Here is a 20,737-nt window from a genome sequence, read left to right as displayed (position 1 = left end):
CCCCAACATCCTATAGGGTCCCTGAGCACCCCCAGGAGTAATTCCTGAGTGCAGAGCCAGGAGTTAACGTTGCTGGGTGTGGCCCAAAAACAAAAACATCAAAAAAGAATTGTAGCAACCAATTTTTTTTTTTTTGCCTTTTGGGTCATAACCCAGCATTGCACAGGGGTTACTCGTGGCTCATGCACTCAGAAATTACTCCTGGCAGTGCTTGGGTGCTTGGGGGACCATATGGGATGCTGGGACTAGAACCCAGGTCGGCTGCATGCAAGGCAAACGCCCTACCTGCTGTGCTATAGCAACCGATTTTTTTTAAATCTCTTAGGGTGTATGTTTAGTTTTATAACGTGCTGTTTCTTAGCTGTTTCGTACGTTTTTTTTTTTTTTGGTATGGTTTTTGAGGCCAAGGAAAATGGGGTGTGTTTGTTTGTGTACATGTCATAGTTATATAAATGCACACACTTTGCATATACGCATGTGTGTGTGTGTACACACACTTTTATATGTCTGTCTATCTCAGTGTCTGTGTGCGTTGTATCTCGTAGCGATAGGGACTGACAAATTCTTTCTACTGATTGTTGTCTTTGTTGGCTGAATGAATTGCTCGAACAGTAGGCCTAACACCAGCAGGCCATAATAGGCTGCCTGGCTGAGATGCCGGTGGACGAGGGTGGGGGCTAGGTGTCAGGAATGTCACCTATGAGTGTTGCTGACTTGTTCTCTTCAGGACCCCTCCCTAGCCCAAGGGCCACCCTTCCCAGAAATTGACAAACCCTTGTACTTTTCCCCACACAGGACCCTCAGGGGCGGCATGTCAAAACCTATGAGGTGTCTCTCCGAGAGAAGGAGTTCAATAAGGGCCCTTGGAAGCAGGAGAACGTGGAGGCAGAGGCCTCCATGGTGATTGCAGGTTGGTTGGTTGTTTCAGGAGTTTGCGTCCACCCCTGTTTAGGGGTGTGTGTGAAGGTAGGGTGGTGGGGGCTTTCCCCTGGCTCTGTGCCCAGGGGTCACTCCTGGTGGCTTGGGAAAACTATATATGGTATCAGGGATCGAACCCGGGTGTTCTCATGCTAGGTAAATGCCCTCCCCGCTGTACTGTGGCCCTAGCCCTGTTCACACCCCCACACCCCCACCCCCCGTTTTTGGTCCGGTATCTTGTTCTGTTCCTTCCTGTTTTCCTTCAGCTCAGTATGCAGGTGCTGTAATACTCGCATAGGCATTGCTCAGCACCTTCCTGCTGTCTGCGCTCTCCAACTGTGTTTTCCTTTGCCTTTTTTTCCATTTCTTTTTCCTTTTCTTTTGTGTGGGGGGGCTGGAGCGATAGCACAGCGGTAGGGCGTTTGCCTTGCACGCAGCCAACATGGCCGACCCGAGTTCGATTCCTCCGCCCCTCTCAGAGAGCCCGGCAAGCCACCGAGAGTATCTCGCCCTCACGGCAGAGCCTGGCAAGCTCCCCGTGACGTATTCGATATGCCAAACACACTAACAACAAAGTCTCCAATGGAGACATTACTGGGCCCGCTCGAGCAAATCGACGATCAACGGGAAGGCCTTTTTTGTGGGGGGGGGAGGGAGGTGGAGCCACATTTGGTTGAGCTCAGGGGTTAAATGACTGCTGGGGACCAAACCTGGGTCAGGCACATGCAAGACCAACATCCTGCCAGCTGTACAGCCCCCCTTCTTTTTTCTATTTCTGTCTTTGGGATTGTTCTTCGTGCCATATTCAAGAAATTTGCCTATATTTGTGGGTTTTTTTGTTAGTTTTTGTGTTTGGTCCCCACCTGCCAGTGCTCAGAGCTTAGTCCTGAGGAGCTCTGTGCTCAGGGTTCTCTCCTGGTGGGCTTGGGGAACCAGATGGGGTGCCAAGGATTGAACCTGGGTCAGCTGTGTGCAAGCCCAATGCCCTACACATTGAACTATAGTCCCCCCCCCCCCTTTTTTATGAAACTTTATTTAAGCACTGTGATTTACAGAGTTGTTCACAATACAGTTTCAAATATTCAGTGTTCGGTAGGCCAGAGCGATAGTACAATAGGTAGGGCTTTTGCCTTGCACGTGGCTGACCCAGGTTTGATCCTCGGCATCCCATATGGTCCCCTGAGCACCACCAGGAGTAATTCCTGAGTACAGAGCCAGGAGTCACCTCTGAGCATTGCCGGGTGTTAGCCAAAACCCACCCCCAGGACCCCCAAATACTCAGTTTTTCAACACCTGTCCCATCATCAGTGTGCCCTTTGTTCCATCATTGTCTCAGTTCCTCCTCCCGGCCAGCCTGCTCCCTTAGCAGGCACAAAATACTTTATTTTACGTTCCTTTTTTGGGGGGTGGCGGGGGGAGGCTTTTTGGGTCATACCTGGAGATGCTCAGGGGTTACGGGCGAGGCTTTTTGGGTCATACCTGGAGATGCTCAGGGGTTACTCCTGACTCTGCACTTGGGAATTACTCCTGGATCATGTAGGATGCCAGAGATCAAACCAGCTCGGCTTCTTGCAAGGCAAATGCCCTACCCGCTGTACTATCATTCTGGCCCCTGAACTACCGCTCTTGTTCCGTAGTTTGCTTGTATTTGGGATGGAAGAGACAGAACTGAGATTGATATGCAGCATGGAATATGGAAAGTGTCTCATTTAATAGGATCATTTCCTTTTAACATTAAAAACTTCAAAATTAGGGTCCAGTAGGGTCCTGGGGTAGCAGTCCATTCCCCCCCAAAAAATGAGGGGACTGGAGAGTTAGTACAGTGAGTAGAGTGCCTGTCTTGCATGTAACAGTCTCTGATTTGATCCTTGGCACCTCTATGGTAGCCTAAGATTGTCAGGAGTAGATTACTAGTGCAGAGCTGGGGGTAAGCCCTGCATACCTCCGAGTGTGCCGCCTCACCTCCTCCCTGCAAAAGAAAAAACCTATTAAGAGGAAAATACCGTAAGATACTCAGGTATTAGCCTCTTCCTTGCCTGAGGCTGCACATTTGATTCTTGGCACTGCTCCATATGCTTGAATGCCATCCCTGTAGCAAGCACCACTGTTGTCTGGGATCCCTGGCACTGTAATAGTGTGTGGTTGGTACACCACGACTGAGTGTGTGTGATCATCGCAATCCAGGGTGTCACCTTTGGTTGTCCCTATAGTACCAACAAAGGAAAGAGAAAGTGAACATTTTTGTGAAATTTGTGAGATTTTTGTGAACATCTGGTTTTGGGGACACACCCAGCTGTGCCCAAAGGATTGGTTTGGGGGACTGCATGGGGTGCCAGGGATTGTACGTGGGTTGGCCACGTGCAAGGCAGCATCTTCCTTTCTGTACTATCTCTCTGGCCCTCGGGGGAGGGGAAAAGTTGTTTTGAAAATGGTTTTAAATACATCTTAAAAATGTGTTTAAAGCATTTTAAAATTTGGAGGAATCCGTAGTGCTTATCTGATTATTCTGCTGATGAGGAAACAAGGGACTTGCCCATGCCTGCTTTCCCGATCCACCAACCCTGACCAAAGCCCAGGTTCTCTCTGCTCCACATTCTGGACTATTCCACACTGTGTCTCACCTCATGGAGACATGGTGCTTTTATTTATTTATTTATTTATTTATTTATAATATATTCATTTATTGAATCACTGTGGGGAAAGTTACAAAGCTTTCAGGTTTAAGTCTCGGTCATGCAATGATCACACACATTTCCCTTCAGACATGCTGCTTTTATTTATTCATTTATTTTTTGCTTTTTGGGTCACACCCGGCGATGCACAGGGGTTACTCCTGGCTCATGCACTCAGGAATGACTGGCGGTGCTCGGAGGACCATATGGGATGCTGGGAATTGAACTGGGGTCGGCTGTGTGCAAGGCAAATGCCCTACCCGCTGTGCTATCGCTCCAGCCCCGACATGGTGCTTTTAAATGGTGGCTCTGATAGGGAATTAAACCAAGGTAGGAGGTGGGGAAAGTAAAAGCTTTTAGGTGGAAAGAATCAGAAATTTCTGAGAAAAATGGGAAGAACTGAGAACTGAGACAACTCCCCACCCCTTGAAAGTCAGAAACTCTCAAAAGAAGCACTAGCGCCAGAGAGAGTACAGTGGGTTAGGCGCTTTGCAACACTCCGTGTGGTTCTCTGAGCTTCCATCAGGAGTGACCCCTGAGCACAGAACCAGGAGTAAGCCCTGAGTATTTTTGGGTGTGACCCCCACACTGTCCCCCCCACCAAAAAAAAAAAAAGAAAGAAAGAAAGAAAGAAAGAAAGAAAGAAAGAAAGAAAGAAACTTGACTAGGGTTAGAAATGACCAGCCTAGAATTTCTTAGATAGGACTCTCAGGAAATGACTATTCTATTTCTTGAACTCTTATATATATATATATATTTTTTTTTTAATTGGCTTTTTGGGGGCCTAGGGAGGGAGTTCAGGGCCTAAGGCATATGTTTTGCATGTACCAGCTTTAGTCAGTCCTTGGCACCGCATGGTTCCCTGAACATTCCTGTCGCCACTGAGCATTGCTGGGTGTGACCCTAACCACAGCCTGGAGGCCCTAGCATGTTGCTGGCTCAGGTGGCCTGTGTAATCCACAACACTGCAGAGCCCAAGCAGTGCCATCCCCTTTCTTTGGGTTCGTCAAGAACTGCTGGAAGTATGGCCCCATAGATCCCCAAGCACTGCTAGGGAGGTGCTGCCCCAAATTAAAAGAAAAAAATATGTATATATTTTTAAATCATGCTCTGTGATGCTTAAGGGTTTTTCCTGATTCTGCACTAAGAAATTACTCTTGTGCTCAGGAGAGCCTGCGGGATGCTGGGGACTGAATCTGGGTCAGCGGTGTGCAAAGCAAGTGCCCTCCTCGCTAAACTCTTCTCTCCAACCCCAAGAAAAATAATTTTTTTAAAAGTTTGCCTTGGGGCCGGAGCGATAGCACAGTGGGTAGGATGTTTGCCTTGCACTCGGCTGACCTGGGTTCAATCCCCGGCATCCCATATGGTCCCCCAAGCACCGCCAGGAGTGATTTCTGAGTGTAGAGCCAGGAATGACCCCTGAGCATCGCTGGGTGTGACCCAAAAAGCAAAAAAAAAGCAAAAAAAAAAAAACGTTTGCCTTAGATATAACTGGATCAGTGTCCCGGCACTTCAGGGCTTGGTAGATCTCAAGTGCTGATACATGTTTCTCTTGCAGTTCCAGAGCCCTTTGGAGGGGCCATCATCATTGGGCAGGAATCCATCACCTATCACAATGGTGACAAATACCTGGCAATCGCCCCTCCGATCATCAAGGTGAGCAGGAATCCCTCTTTTTTTTTTTTTTAATTCCTATCTCCCCCCTCCCCCCACTTTCCCCCAGGTCTTACCTAGGTCTTCATTTCTCTCCCTCTGTCAAAGGAGATTCACAGGTGTGTGTCTCACTCCTTGCTCTCTATATAGGATACTGTGTTCGTCACTGGAAATAAAAAGAAAGATTGACCTGGTTTTGCTAACAAAGAGCGTGCTTGGCGAGATGCAGCTCAAAGGGTTGGGCACATGCAGAGTCCGAGGTTTGCTTTATTCCTTGCACTGCAGGGAACAGTACCTTCCAATCCCTTACCCCAGCACCATGAGCAGCAGTCCATCCCCCTTAAAAAATCACGGGGGAGCTGGAGAGACAGTAGGGGGCCTGCCTTGCATGTGGCAGACTCAGGTTCAATCCTTGCCACCCCGATGGTACCCTAAGACTGCCAGGAGTGATGACGAGTGCAGAGCCAGGAGTAAGCCCTGCAATATCTCCGGGTGTGCCCCCCACCTCCTCTCCCCTCCTCCCAAGAGAATAACACCTGCGTTTAGAGAAATGGTAATCAAATTAAGTTTATCTTGTGTATTGACTGGGCCGGATTTTTTTTCATTTTGGAGGCTCCCACTGCCGTGTGTGGGGGATACTTTTGGATTGGTACTGTTCCCTGTTCCCCCCTCCCACCCCCACCTCGTCCTCCAGAAAGGCAGGTTGTTATTGTAGTTTGAGGGTTTGGGCCACGCCTGATTTGGCAGGGGAACTTCGCCTGCTTTGTGTTTGGAGGTCACTCATTGTCAGTGCAGTGCCAGGGTCAAATGGGATTGACTGTGTGCAAGAAAATCACTTAACCGCTATACTATCCCTGGTACCCCCTTTAATCCCCTTACACATGTTTAAGGGATCACTCTCTGCAGTGCTCTGGGACCATGTGGTCTGGGAATTGAACCAGGCTTCACATGTGTAAGGCAAGTGCTCTATCACTGAGCCATATCCCCAGCACTTACTGGACCAACTTTAAGGAAGGAACTATTTTTTCTTTTGTCTGTTTTGGACCACACCTGGTGGTGCTCCAGGCTTAACTCCTGGCAGACATGGGGAGGGGGGTGCACCATATAGGGTGCCAGGGATTAAACCTGGGTGGGCCGTGTGGAAGGCAAACGCCATACCCACTGTACTATTACTCTGGCCACTAGAAAGAAAATGCTTTACAATCCTATTGATTATGATGTTAAGTCACATAAAGTGATAAATTATATAGATTTGAAAATACATTCATAAGAATTTCAGACCTTTGAAGGTATTTTTTTTTTGGTGGGGGAATCACACCCAGTTGTGCTCAGGATTTACTCCTGGTTCTGTGCTTGGGGATCACTCCTGTGGGCTTGGGGAAACTATATGGGGTGCCAGGGAGTGAACCTGGGTCTGCTGCATCAAGGCAAACTCCTTCCTGGCTGTACTAGCTCACTAACTGCCCTATTTTTGAGGGTTTTTTTGTTTGTTTGTTTGTTTGGGGGCTATACCCAGTGATGCTCAGGGGTTCGACACTCAGGAGTTCTCCTGGCGGTTTTGGGGGGGCCATATGGCATACTGGAGATTGAACCCAGGTTGGCCATGTGCACAGAAAGTGCCCTACCCGCTCTGACCCCCTCTTTTGTATTTGAAGGTAAAAAAAAATCATTAACATTCACAGTCCTGTGCCTATTTAGAGTTCCTTGTTGATATACTGCTATTTTCTGATAGAATAACATGTGAATAAACTTTCAAACTTCTGATGCAGTGTTAGCTGAATTGATTCCTTGCTTGTGAAGTGACTGGCTTGGTAAAAGGAATGGCAGCCCGTTAGGGTTTGCTGTGAAGCAGGTGTGTCGTGCAGTAACCGTGCCTTCCCTATCGGTAGCAAAGCACAATTGTGTGTCACAATCGCGTGGACCCCAACGGCTCCCGCTATCTGCTGGGCGACATGGAAGGACGGCTCTTCATGCTGCTGCTGGAGAAGGAGGAACAGATGGACGGCACCGTCACCCTCAAGGACCTGCGGGTGGAACTCCTCGGAGAGGTAGGTGTGGTCCTGCCCTCCTGACACCCGCGTGATGGGGAATCACGGTAGCTGACAGGCTTCACCCTTGCTGTGGAAGCTGATGTTTGAATGATCTAGGGATTGGTGAGTCTCACAACCAGGCACATCAAGTACAAAAAATGGAAAGGATACAGTTGAGAGTTAGAGCACTGTAGCACTGTCCTCCCGTTGTTCATCGATTTGCGCGAGCGGGCCCAGTAACATTGTGAGACTTGTTAGAGATTTATCTAAATATGAGATTAATACCCGAGGCCGATGGAAACAAAGGCTAGGAGGAATGGTCCACGGTCGGAAGCTGGCCATAAGTAGTGGTGGAGGGAGGGTAGCTAGGATAGAGAAGGGATCATTGTGCAAAGATACTTGGAAATGATCGCTCTGCATAAGAACTGCATGCTGAAAGGAGGGAAAGGGACAAACATGATAACCTGTATTGCAAGCCATAATGCCCAAAAGGAAAGAGAGAGAGAAAGAATAAAAATGTCTTCCATAGAGGTAGGATGGGGGGCGGGGAGCCAGAAGGAAACTAGGGATATTGGTGGTGGGAAGAATGCACTGGTGAAGGGATGAATGTTAGAACATTATATAACTGAAACCTAATCATGAATAACTTTGGAACTGTGTATTTCAAGGTGATTCAATGTAAAAAATACATAAACTTTTTTTTTAAAAAATTCATCTGATGCAGATTATTTGATTCAGGGAGATTATTTGCCCCCTCAACTTTTTTTTTTCTTTTTGGGTCACACCTGGCGATGCTCAGGGGTCACTCCTGGCTTTGCACTCAGGAATTACTCCTGGCGGTGCTCGGAGGACCATATGGGATGCTGGGAATCGAACCCAGGTCAGCCACGTGCAAGGCAAACGCCCTACCTGCTATGCTATCGCTCCAGCCCCACCCCCTCAACTTTTAAGAATTATGCAGAGCTGGGTAAAATAGTACAATGGGTAAGGTGCTTTCCTTGCACATAGCTAATACAGGTTCAATTCCTGGCACTGCATATGATCCCTGAACCCCACCAGGAGTGATCCTTGAGCATCGAGCCAGAAGTCCACCCTGAGCACACCTAGCTGTGGTCCCCTTCAGAATAAAATGCAGTAAACTTGATAGTTTTTCATTATTTTGCGTAAATTGGAATGATTGGGATTAGCAGTAGGTTGTTCAGAGCAGGCATCTCTTAAGATCAGTTACAGATTTTTCTGTCAGGATGTGATAAATGGAGCCACTCATTTCAGAGACTGACCCACATTGGTTCAGTGTGCTGCAGGATTTGAAGTTGGCTCAGGAATCATGTAGCAGACGTCTCTGAGGTGGGTGGGAGGGAGTCTGGATTCCTGGCGGAGCCCGCTCTGATTTCTTCCATGTCATTGACTGTCTTCTAGACCTCGATTGCTGAGTGCTTGACATACCTTGATAACGGTGTTGTGTTTGTCGGGTCTCGCCTCGGGGACTCCCAGCTTGTGAAGGTAAGGGGACGTTTTCTTTCTGCCTGTATTTTCACCCCCTTCCCTGCTTCTTCAGTTGCTGTTAAGTTTGGTGTCTCAGAGTTTAAATTAAGATCATCCAGCTTTCTGTTGCTCAGCTTTCTACTTGTACGTTTATGTTCTACAGTGACTAGCTCTCTGTCTCAAAAGTTCATCCAACAAATGTGCTAGGTAACGTTATTGGTGCAGTGAGTACAGTGAAGAGCAAAACCCAGCTCCTACCTTCCACTGTAGGGCATAACTAATGTGTGAGTTTAGAATTCATAGAACGTGAACATTTTGGAGCTTCTCTGCAGAATAATGCACATGACAAAAAGGGTTAATTTCCCAACTCTTCTGAGCTCCATTTGTGGGACTCCAGATTAGAAATCTCTGACTCAATGTGGGTTACCTATAGAATAACCATGAACCTTAGTCAAAAGCCTCGTTCTGGAAGCATCCAGTGGTATCCAAGAAGGATGTTTTACAGTTGAGGTCTTTTGGGTAATCGCCGTCTCTTTAAGGTGGTGCTGTTAAGAGCAATGCTCCAGGACTAACATTGTTCTTTTTCTCAGCTCAATGTTGACAGCAATGAACAAGGTTCCTACGTAGTAGCCATGGAAACCTTTACCAACTTGGGACCCATCGTGGACATGTGCGTGGTGGATCTCGAGAGGCAGGGGCAGGGACAGGTAAGAACTTCATCCTGGATGCGCATAGTTGGTGTGCCCACTGCGTTTAGTTATCTAGAACGGGGAGTGTGCACTGGAGATAACATTTAGGCGCCTCATTCACTAATCCCAAGGAGGCAGGGGCAACCACCATTTATTGGGTACCTATCATGGCCTGCCAGACGTTTCCAGTAGTTATCTTTAATTACCCAGTCACTGTTAGAAGTGCGGATCTCTGGACTGAGGAAGATTGTCCAAGATCACATACACAAGTCAATGTTAGGCCCATCTGACGCCGGCTCCTTTGCCCTTTATAGTAAACTAGGTTCCAGGGGTGGAGACACGCTCGCTTGAAGCAGGGGTTCTAGGAGTTTTTTTTTTTTTTTTTGCTTCATGGTCTAGTACGGCCAGTCATCTCAGTCAGTTTGGGAGATTTGGACATGAATATATACTAAGTCCGCATCCTCAAACCTAGCTCCCAAGTTCTTGGATTTAGTGTCGCTTACTTTCTGTTTGGACAGTGGGATGGCCTCAGTCTCTAGAGGAGCTTCCATAGAAACCTTTTCTCTACTTGCAGCTGGTCACTTGCTCTGGGGCTTTCAAGGAAGGTTCCTTGCGGATCATCCGGAACGGAATTGGAATTCACGAGCATGCCAGCATTGACTTACCAGGCATCAAAGGTAGCCTTGGGGTGGACGAACCTCAGACCTCGGTTGTATTTGAGTGAACCTGACCTTTGGACTTGTAAAAACACTTGAGTAGGAGCTAGAGGAAAGTGGATCGAACGAAGAGTTCAGAGAAGTCATTTTAAGTGATTGGGGCCAGAGAGATAGTTCCAGGGGTTAAGGCTCCTGTCCAGTGCACGGCTGACCCGATTTGATCCTTGATACCACAGATGGTTTCGTGAGTTCTGCCAGGAGTGATCCCTGAGCACAACCAGAAAGAATTCCCTGAGCATCGCTGATGTGTGGCCAGACCTCCCTTTCCCCACTGAAAAGAGTCATAATGGCAAGTCAAATGATAGAGGCTTCAATATTTAAAAGTAAAGTTAGGTTAAAACGGAAAATATTAAGGGCCGGATTGATAGTGCAGCAGGTTTATATTTAAAAAGTATCAATAGAGGCATCATTTGGGGCCAGAGCAATACAGTACAGCGGGTAGAGCATTTTCCATACACGTCTGGTTTCAGATCCCTGAGCGCAAAGCCGGGAGTAAACCCCGAGCCCTGGTAGGTGTGGCCCAAAGACTAAAACCCAAAAAAAAAAGGTACCAGTTGGTTGTTTTTCTTGATTTAGGTAAGTGAACATCCAAATGGCAAAAGGAAGAAGCAAGAATACAATAAATACTTTATTTTTTAATTTTAATTGTTTGGATTTGTGGTGGGCTGGAGCAGTAGCATGCGGGTAGGGCGGTTGCCTTGCACGCTGCCGACATGGCCAATCCAGGTTCGATTCCTCCGCCCCTCTCGGAGAGCCCGGCAAGCTACCGAGAATATCTCGCCTGCATGGCAGAGCCTGGCAAGCTCCCCGTGACGTATTCGATATGCCAGACACAGTAACAAGTTTCACAATGGAGACGTTACTGGGCCCGCTCGAGCAAATCGATGAACAACAGGAAGACAGTGACAGTGACAGTGGATTTTTGGTCACACCCAAGTGCTCAGGGGTTACTTCTGACGATGCTCAGGAACCATATGGGATGCTCGGAATCAAACCCAGGTCGACTGCATGTGAGGCAAGCTCTTTACCCAATCACTTTACCATAGCTCTGTCCCCACGGGAAATACTTTAGAAAGAGCAGCAAGGTCCTAGAGAGTTAATACAGTGGCTAAGGTGCTTGCCTTGCTCCTGGCCACTCCAGGTTCGATCCCTGCCTACCCTTCTGGTCCTCTGAGCACACCAGGAGTGATTCCTGAGTGCAGAGCCAGGAGTAACCCTTGAGCACTGCCAGATGTGGGCCCAGAACAAAAGTAAAGGAGCAGTGAGATGAACTAGGCCATTACATTGTAAAAGCATGCTGTTGAATCTTAGGAATTACACATTACACGTGTGCTTTCAGTGCATGAAGAGGCAGGAAACTCAGAGGCAACTCAGAGGCAGCCTCAGAAGTCCAGAAATAGACAGTTGGGAATGGGAATTGAGTTGTGTGGTCTCAGGGAAAGACAATTCTCTTTAATAAAGGGTGTTGGAAATACAGGCAGTCATTTGGGACAAGAACTGTTTGTGTTCACTCTTCGTATCAAAGTAAAAATATAGGAAGCTATACAGAAACTGAAAGGAAAAGTTGGTGGATAACTAATTTTGAAATGGAAAAGACTTCTAAATTTTATTCAAAGTCACGGTCACGGTCCTTCCGTTGTTCATCGATTTGCTCGAGCGGGCCCAGTAACGTCTCCATTGTGAGGCTTGTTGTTACTGTGTTTGGCATATTCAATATGTCACGGGGAGCTTGCCAGACTTTGCCGTGCGGGCGAGATACTCTCGGTAGCTTTCTGGGCTCTCCGAGAGGGGTGGAGGAATCGAACCTGGGTCAGCCATGTCGGCCATGTGCAAGGCAAACGCCATACCCACTGTGCTATTGCTCCAGCCAAAAAGAAAGCTTCATGACAAAAAACAAAGAACCTTTAGGTTAGTAGGAAAAAGAGGGAAAACTGTATAAAAATGTTGTTTACCTTTTCTGTTGGTTTCTGGCTTTTGCGTCATACCCAGTAGCACTCGGGCTGCTCCTGACTCTGCCCTTTGAAGGCCGTGGGTCTCTCCTGGCAGTGCTGGGGACCTGGATCCTGGAATCTGAGGGTCACACTTGGGCCTCCAGATCGCATAGCATTTGCTCCGTCCATTTATGGGGCGGGGTGGGGTTGGGGTTCCACTCTGCAGTGCTCAGGGGGACTGTTGGCATGGAACCAGGCGTGTGCAAGGACCGAGTTCCCCATTGAACTGCTCTCTCCCAGCTGCCTCAGCCTTTGGAGCGCTCTGGCCTCGTTTGCTGTCCTGTTGTTGTTTTCTTTTTCCTTTTTATTTAATTTGTGATCAAGGGGGTTGGAGCAATAGCACAGCAGATAGGGCGTTTGCCTTGCACGCAGCCAACCCTGGTTCGATTCCCAGCATCCATAATGGTCTCCTGAGCACCGCCAGGGGTAATTCCTCAGTGCAGGGCTAGGAGTAACCCCTGTGCATTGACGGGTGTGACCCAAAAAGCAAAAAAATAAAAAATGATAATTTGTGATCAAACAGAATAGTTTTTACTGAAATGTACTTTGTTTTTGTTGAAATTTACTTAGAAGGATACAGGGGAGAGAAAGGGAAATACTATTCAAGAGAGAACACAGGCTTCTCCAGAGTAGAAAAGAAAAGAAAAGAAACAGAGCAAGAAAAGTAACTTGTTGAAAGGAGAATACAGCTTGAAGAGCAAGCTTCCTTTTAAATTTTTTCCTATTTGATTTAATTTTATTTAGTTTTACTTCTTGGCCCACGCTTGGTGGTGCTTAGGGAATAATATTCTTGGCTCTGTGCTCAGGGATTGCTTGTTTTTTTTTAATGAATCACCGAGAGGTACAGTTACAGACTTACAAACTTTCGTGCTTGTGTTTCAGTCATACAACGATTGAGTACCCATCCCTCCACCAGTGCCCATTCTCCACCACCAATGTCCCCAGTTCCCCACCTACCCTCCACCTCTGTGGCAGGCACATTCCCTTTTACTCTCTCTCCCCCTTTGGTTGTTGTGGTTTTCAATACAGGCGTTAAGCGGCCATATGTTCAGTCTATAGTCTATAGTCTATATTCAGCACACATCTTCCATCCCGAGTGGGCCCTACTAGCGCCCTTTACTTAGTGGTCCCTTCTCTATCTGAGCTGCCTCTTCCCCCAGCATGTGAGTCCAGCTTCCAAGTCGTGGAACAATCCTCTGGTCAGGGATTGCTCTTGGTGGCCTCTGGGGGACCATATGGGATGCTGGGGATTGTACCTAGGTTGACTGCAAATGCCCTACTCACTGTACTACCACCCCCAGCCCCCGTCTGATTTATTTTAAAGACAGAAACCTTAGCTGCAGTATGCACAAAGGGAGTACTTGCCTGCCTTGTGTGAGGCCTTGAGTGCAATTCTTTTTTTTTTTTTTTGGTCACACCTGACCAGGCTCAGGGGCTATTCCTGGCTCTTCACTCAGGAATTACTCCTGGCAGTGCTTGGGGGACCATATGGGATGCCAGGGACCAAGCCCGGGTCAGTGTGTGCAAGGCAAATGCTCCCCATTGTATTATGACTGGCTCCAAGTTCAGTTCTTTTTTTTTTTTTTCTTTTTGGGTCACGCCTGGCGATGCTCGGGTTACTCCTGGCTCCTGCCTGTGTTCAGGGGACCATATGGGATGCTGGGAATCGAACCTGTGTCGGCCCTGTTGGCTGCGTGCAAGGCAAACGCCCTACCCGCTGTGCTATCGCTCCAGCCCCTAAGTTCAGTTTTAGCACAGCATGGATCCCTGTGCTCCAGGAACAACCCGAGCCTTAGCCCCCAAGCACAGAGCCAAACAAGACAGAGGCTGGTCTTGATTTATACGAAGAGTTCAGGGTGACTCTTGATGTCACCTGCACCTGCGTCTCCCCCAGCTGGGCAGAATATTCAGTGTGAGAACCCAAGGGTGCAACACTGCTTGGTGGGAATTCCCCTGGCCACTCTGGCAGTTCTTAAGGAAATGGGTGCTTAGGTACCAGAAGTTCTAGAAGGTTCGCCAAATTTCCTGTTCTCAAATTGACCAGGGCACGAATAGATAGGTCACAGTATTCACTTCTAATTAAAAAAATTAAAGTCAAGTCACAGCTGAAGAGTGGTACCATTATTCTATGTGGGTTTTTTTTTTTTGGTCACACCCGGCCATGCTCAGGGGTTACTTCTGGCTCATGCACTCAGGAATCACTCCTGGCGGTGCTTCGGGGACCATATGGGATGCTGGGAATCGAACCTGTGTCGGCCATGTTGGCTGCGTGCAAGGCAAATGCCTTACCTGCTGTGCTATTGCTACAGCCCCTATTCTATGTTTTTAAACTTTGCTTTTTATGGTAACATTCGTTGGGATTTTATTTAATTTTGGGGGCCACACTTGGCAGTGCTCGGAGGTGAGTCCTGGCTCTGCTCAGTGGTCACTTCCGGCAGGGCTCGGGGACCATAAGCAGTGCTGGGCATTGAAACCCAGATTGGCCGTGTGCATGGCAAGCGCCTTACCCTCTGTATGTCTCTTCAGCCCAGTGATGCCCATTCTTTCCACGAAGATCAAAATCGTAAGTTTGAGAACTTACCCCGTTGGGGAGGCAGTGAGGGAAGACGCAGGCACTGCCTCATCTTCCTAAATTCTATTCGGCATCCATCCAAGCATCCACCCAGCAATTCTGAGCATCTGTCCACAGACCTTCCTGTGTATAAAAATGACAGAAGTACAAGGTTATTATTGTGGCGTTATCTTTTAGAGCTGAATACCATAAAAGTGTCCACCAATAGGAACATAACGGATCCATCTACAGACTGAGTATAGACGGGGACCTGCCACGGCTCAGGGGGATAGTTACTGGGAGCAGGGATCATGGTGGCGGGGCCAGGGAAGCAGCCATTCAGACTGTGAAGCAGTTTCTCCTTTCATTGTTTCTTTGTTTTGTTTTGTTTTGTTTTATGTTGTTTTTTGTTTTTTGTGCTTTTTGGGTCACACCGACGATGCTCGGGGGTTACTCCTGGCTCTGTACTCAGGAATTACTCCTGGCGGTGCTCAGGGGACCATATGGAATACTAGGAATCAATCAAACTCGGGTTGGCTACATGCACGGCAAACAAACGCCCTACCCGCTGTGCTATCGCTCCAGCCCCTCTCCTTTCAGTGTTGACCGCCCTCAAGTTTGTTATCGTTTTGGGGGTCGCACCTGGCAGTGCTCAGGGCCGTTCCCTGCTGGGTGCTCAGAAGAGGGCTCTAGTGTTGTTCAAGTACCAGGTCAGAGCTCAGATTGTATCTGCGCCTCCCGCATCGCAAAGCACGTGTTTGTGTTATCGTCCTGGCCCAGCCTGCCCCAAGTTTAGACTCTGAAGAATTCTGTAGTTTTTTTCTTCTTTGTGTGGCGGGCTGGAGATAGTTCAGTAGTTTAGGCACTTGCCTTGCATCTGGCTGACCTAGGCTTGATCCCCACCCCTACACACTGTCCCCCTGAGGGCTGCCAGGGGTCAGTCAGTCCTGAGCACAGAGCTAGGAATGGCCCAGAGCTCAAATGCCTCCCACCCCACCCCCCAAACAGACAAGGAGGAACTGTTGTAACCAGGGCGCTGCCCCTGAAAGTGTGAAAAAGGATAGCATAAGATAAGTGATGAGTAGCGTATCGGAATCTTTCATTTGGTATTTGCGTGTAACACAGATTACGTGCAAATACAATCTTTGCTAGGTACCTCAAAATTAAGCATTAGAAGGATAAACAGGAAACTGTTAGTGATTCCTGCTTGGGAGTTGGGTTGTAGAGGCAGGGCTTGAGGGTGGGCATTCCAGCTCAGGACGGACTTCAAAGTTCTCGTCCCTCTGTGGGTCATCCTGCCTCTTCCGGTGACGTGAGCGCTGGCCTGGAGTGTGGGTCTTAAGCCTTGGTTCTTGTTCCAGGCCTGTGGCCCCTTCGGTCTGATCCGACCCGGGAGACTGACGACACTTTGGTGCTCTCTTTCGTGGGCCAGACAAGGTAAGATGAGTTGGGTGGGGACTGGAGCGATAGCACAGCGGGAAGGGTGCTTGCCTTGCACGTGGCCGACCCGGGTTTGATCCTCAGCATCCCATAGTGTCCCCCGAGCACCTCCAGGAGTCATTCCTGAGTGCAGGAGCCAGGAGTAACCCCTGTGCATTGCCGCGTGTGACCCAAAAAGAAAAAAAAAATAAAGATGGGTTTTAGTTGTGGGTGCACGCATGGAGGTTGGAGTGGGTGGCTGGCTGGCTGACGGGGCCTCTCGCTCCGCTCTAGAGTGCTCATGCTGAACGGAGAGGAGGTGGAAGAGACGGAACTGATGGGCTTTGTGGATGACCAGCAGACTTTCTTCTGTGGCAATGTGGCTCACCAGCAGCTTATCCAGGTACTGACCTGAGAAAGGGCAGCAGCGGGCCGGAAGTGAATCTGGCTGGCAGTGGAGTGCTGATGGATTTTCTTTTTAGACAGTCACTTTGTAGGGATGGGAACGGAGCAGCTATTCTAGAAAGAAGTTAAACTTGGCTGATAATCCCCTGCTCGAAAGGAAAACACTTGGTTGCCATTCACCCCAAGCTTTGTGTTTTCTCTCTAAACTAGAGAGCTTAGAGAGTGTAAATCTAGACTCAAATATAGTACTGTATTTTCTTTTTTACCCTAGAGTGATTGTCATTGTGTGTGTGTATACACAGCTGTTAATTTGGAATACTTTTTTTAAAATTTATATTTATTTATTTATTTTTGCGTCACATCTGGTGATGCACAGGGGTTACTCCTGGCTCTGCACTTAGGAGTTACTCCTGGTGGTGCTCAGGGGACCATATGGGATGCCAAGAATCGAACCTGGGTTGGCCGCATGCAAGGCAAACGCCCTACCCGCTGTGCTATCTCTCCAGCCCCATACTTTTTTTTTAAATGTAGGAGTATTGCTATTTATTCAACCATTGATTAGGCTGATTGAATTGGGCATGAACTCCACTGGAATACTGTTTTAGCAAGTACTTAGACGCTTTCTTCGCTTGTAACTGTAGTGCATAGTTATTTGTTAAAAAAAAAAAATTGGAAAATGTCAGGGGCTGGAGATACAGCACAGCAGGTAGGTTGCTTGTCTTGTGTATGACTGACCTGGCTTTAATTCCTGAAACCCCATATGGTTCCCCCACCACTGCCAGGAGTGATCCCTGAGTGCAGAGCCAGGATTACGCCCTGAGCACTGTGGGGTGTGGACCCCCCATTTTGGGGGGAAGGTATCAGAAAACATAAAGAAGGGGGAAAATAGTACTAATGGTACCATCCACCCCCAAGAACGTAGATATTTTAGGAAGTCAGATTGGATTAACCAATCCATTCTATGTATGTGTGTGTCTGTGTCTGTCTTGGGACAATAGCCATCACGGCAGTGCTCAGGGCTTAACTTCTGGCTCTGTGCTCAGGAGTCACTCCTGGCACTGATCAGGGGCCCCTGCCATGTCAGGAATTCATCCTCTGCCTCCTGTGCTCAGAGTATTCGCCCAGTCCGTTAGACTTTCTCCGGCCCATTCTGATCTCTTTGGACTGAGAAGAGCTGCTCATCACCGGGTCGTCCTTCCTTATTACGGTAACACTTACTACTGTCAGTGTTTGTGTTGCCTCAACCTTAGTAAGAATGAAACTGGCCGTTTTGTCTGACTTTAGGTACAGAAAGTGTCAGAATAGCTTTAGGCCAGCCCTCAGGGCTTCGTCTAGAAGCGGCACCGGCTGGGATGAATCGAGATCTCTGGCAGGAGAGGAGTGACTTTCCGGGCACTCCTAGGGCGGCCTCGACCACCTCTCGCTTCCCTGGCGATCCCTGCAGGAGCCCAGTGTCGTTTTCTCCTCCCCAGATCACGTCGGCGTCTGTGCGGTTGGTCTCTCAAGAACCCAAGGCCCTGGTGAGCGAGTGGAAAGAGCCGCAGGGCAAGAACATCAGCGTGGCGTCCTGCAACAGCTGCCAGGTGGTGGTGGCCGTGGGCAGGGCGCTCTACTACCTGCAGATCCATCCTCAGGAGCTCCGGCAGGTCAGGTGTGTGCTCGTCCCCTGCCCTGTCCCTCCCCCGTCCCCGGGGGGGCGGCTCGGCTATCTCGCCCCCTCCTCCCGCCATGTCCCTCTTTGTTCAGCCACACGGAGATGGAGCACGAGGTGGCCTGCTTGGACATCACCCCCTTGGGAGAGAGCAATGGCATGTCGCCTCTCTGTGCCATCGGCCTCTGGACCGACATCTCGGCCCGGATTTTGAAGCTGCCCTCCTTTGAACTCTTGCACAAGGAGATGCTCGGTGGAGGTCGGTGCCTCGTTAAGGCCCCCGGGCTGGGGTCGGAGGGCGACTGACTTCGGAAGACAAACCTCACGATGCCCTTTCCCCCGCAGAGATCATCCCTCGGTCCATTTTGATGACCACCTTCGAGAGTAGCCACTACCTCCTTTGTGCCTTGGGAGATGGGGCCCTCTTCTACTTCGGACTGAGTGTGGAGACAGGTGAGGGTGGCGCCGGGCACGGTCTTGGCCCTTTCCCCAGCCAGCAGCGTGTCACCATCTCATCTCTCCTCCCTCTCCTCGGGGCTCCTCTTTCCGTAGGCCTGTTGAGCGACCGCAAGAAGGTGACTCTGGGCACCCAGCCCACCGTTCTGAGAACGTTCCGTTCTCTTTCTACCACCAACGTCTTTGCTTGCTCTGACCGCCCCACTGTCATCTACAGCAGCAACCACAAGTTGGTCTTCTCCAACGTCAACCTCAAGGAAGTCAACTACATGTGCCCCCTCAACTCCGATGGCTACCCCGACAGGTGGGCCTCTCGGTTTCCCGCGGCCTCCGCCCCATGCCTGTGCTCTTTTCCCAGCGTCAGTGGCGTTAAATATCCGAAACGGAGCTTCTCCGCCTGCCCACTGGAAATAGAGCTAGAAGCTTTTTCAGAGTGATTTGTGTTTCCCCACTCCCCAGGGTCTCAGTGAGTAGAAGTAGGACCCTCGAATTGCTATTTTAGGAAAATAAAATAAAATTGCTATTTTAGCAATTCTCTTAGGTGTTGTGGGTAAGAGTCAGAACTCTTTTTTTTTTTTTCTTTTTGAGTCATACCTGGCAATGCACAGGGGTTACTCCTGGCTCTGTGCTCAGGAATTATCCCTGGCGGTGCTCAGGGGACCATATGGGATGCCGGAAATCGAGCCCGGGTTGGCTGCGTGCAAGGCAAACGCCCTCCCCGCTGTGCTATTGCTCTGGCCCCATTGTCAGAACTCTTTAGGTAGGTGATAGTTAGAATCGCTGCTCTGGTGGGCTGGAAAGGTAACAGAGGAATTCAGTCATTGGCCCCGCATGTAGCCAACCCTAGCTTGATCCACAGTAAGTGGCCCCTAAAGTCCTGCCACCAAGACGTGACTCTTCAGCACAGAGCCAGAAGTAGCCCCTGAGCACCTCTGGGTATGGCCCAATATCCCCGCCCTCTGCACCCCCCCAGAAAAAAAAAACCAACAAAAACAGAAACACCACTGTTCCAGATTCTAACGCACATATGCGTTAGATGGAAAACTGTCATCCTTGACACCCCCAGATCGGTCACTGTCACTGTCCTCCCATTGTTCATCGATTTGCTCGAGTGGGCCCAGTAACGTCTCCATTGTGACAATTGTTAAGTGTGTTTAGCATATCGAATATGTCACGGGGAGCTTGCCAGGCTCTGCCATGCGGGCGAGATACTCTGGGTAGCTTGCCGGGCTCTCCGAGAGGGGCAGAGGAATTGAACTCGGGTCGGCCATGTTGGCCGCGTGCAAGGCAAACGCCCTACCCACTGTGCTATCGCTCCAGCCCACCCCCAGACCAATGAAATAAATCTGGGGAAGGGCCCAGGCCTCAGAATGTTTCGTCTCCTCAGCTGGTGCTGGGTTGAGAAGCCGGCCCTGGCTCTCCCGCCCTCTGGGGAGTTCCCTCGGCCTCTCCTTCTCGTGGCTCCTTCATCTAAATTCTGCCTCTTTCTTCCAGCCTGGCCCTGGCCAACAACAGCACCCTCACCATCGGCACCATCGACGAGATCCAGAAGCTGCACATCCGCACGGTTCCCCTCTATGAGTCTCCCAGGTGCGGGCGGGGCGGGGAGCTGGCGGGGTGGCGGCCTGGGCCAGGCCCTGCTGCGGGTCTGAGCTCCTTCGTCTGTGGTGTCCTCTAGGAAGATCTGCTACCAGGAAGTGTCGCAGTGCTTTGGGGTCCTTTCCAGCCGCATTGAGGTCCAGGATACCAGTGGGGGCACGACTGCTCTGAGGCCCAGCGCCAGCACCCAGGTGAGGGTGGGCCGCAGAGGGCACGGGAGTAGGGGCACTTCTCTGTAAAGGCGGAGAGTGACCTGTCGGCAGGCCCAACCTCGTGTTGGCAGCACAGCTGTCTCAGAGGCAGCCGGAAATGGGTGGGCAGAGCTGACCGCCGTCCAGCTTCCTTGCCTACAGAAGGGCAGCGAGCTGAATGGGGAGGCTGAGGAGAATATTTATTTTATTTTGGGGGGGAGGTGCTTTTTGGGTCACACCCAGTGATGCACAGGGGTCACTCCTGGCTCATGCACTCAGAAATTACTCCTGGCGGTACTCGGGGGACCCTG

General features: G+C 49.5%; 1 protein-coding gene across 1 annotated transcript in view; it reads left to right on the top strand.

Annotated features, from left to right (window-relative positions):
- DDB1 (damage specific DNA binding protein 1) overlaps nt 1–20,737 on the top strand; it is a 36,736-nt gene that overhangs the window by 7,370 nt on the left and 8,629 nt on the right. The window contains exons 5-18 of the mRNA XM_056132075.1: nt 796–910; nt 5,149–5,246; nt 7,133–7,291; nt 8,693–8,776; nt 9,349–9,465; nt 10,022–10,124; nt 16,067–16,142; nt 16,419–16,527; nt 18,002–18,180; nt 18,276–18,439; nt 18,526–18,633; nt 18,733–18,940; nt 20,131–20,226; nt 20,315–20,426. Of these exons, the coding sequence (XP_055988050.1) occupies nt 796–910; nt 5,149–5,246; nt 7,133–7,291; nt 8,693–8,776; nt 9,349–9,465; nt 10,022–10,124; nt 16,067–16,142; nt 16,419–16,527; nt 18,002–18,180; nt 18,276–18,439; nt 18,526–18,633; nt 18,733–18,940; nt 20,131–20,226; nt 20,315–20,426 (1,728 nt within the window). The remainder of the gene's footprint in view (nt 1–795; nt 911–5,148; nt 5,247–7,132; nt 7,292–8,692; nt 8,777–9,348; nt 9,466–10,021; nt 10,125–16,066; nt 16,143–16,418; nt 16,528–18,001; nt 18,181–18,275; nt 18,440–18,525; nt 18,634–18,732; nt 18,941–20,130; nt 20,227–20,314; nt 20,427–20,737) is intronic.

The sequence above is a fragment of the Sorex fumeus genome, unplaced genomic scaffold (assembly GCF_029834395.1).
Source record: "Sorex fumeus unplaced genomic scaffold, SorFum_2.1 ptg000093l, whole genome shotgun sequence".
Lineage (NCBI taxonomy): Eukaryota > Metazoa > Chordata > Mammalia > Eulipotyphla > Soricidae > Sorex > Sorex fumeus.
This window is presented reverse-complemented; position numbering and strand designations above follow the sequence as displayed.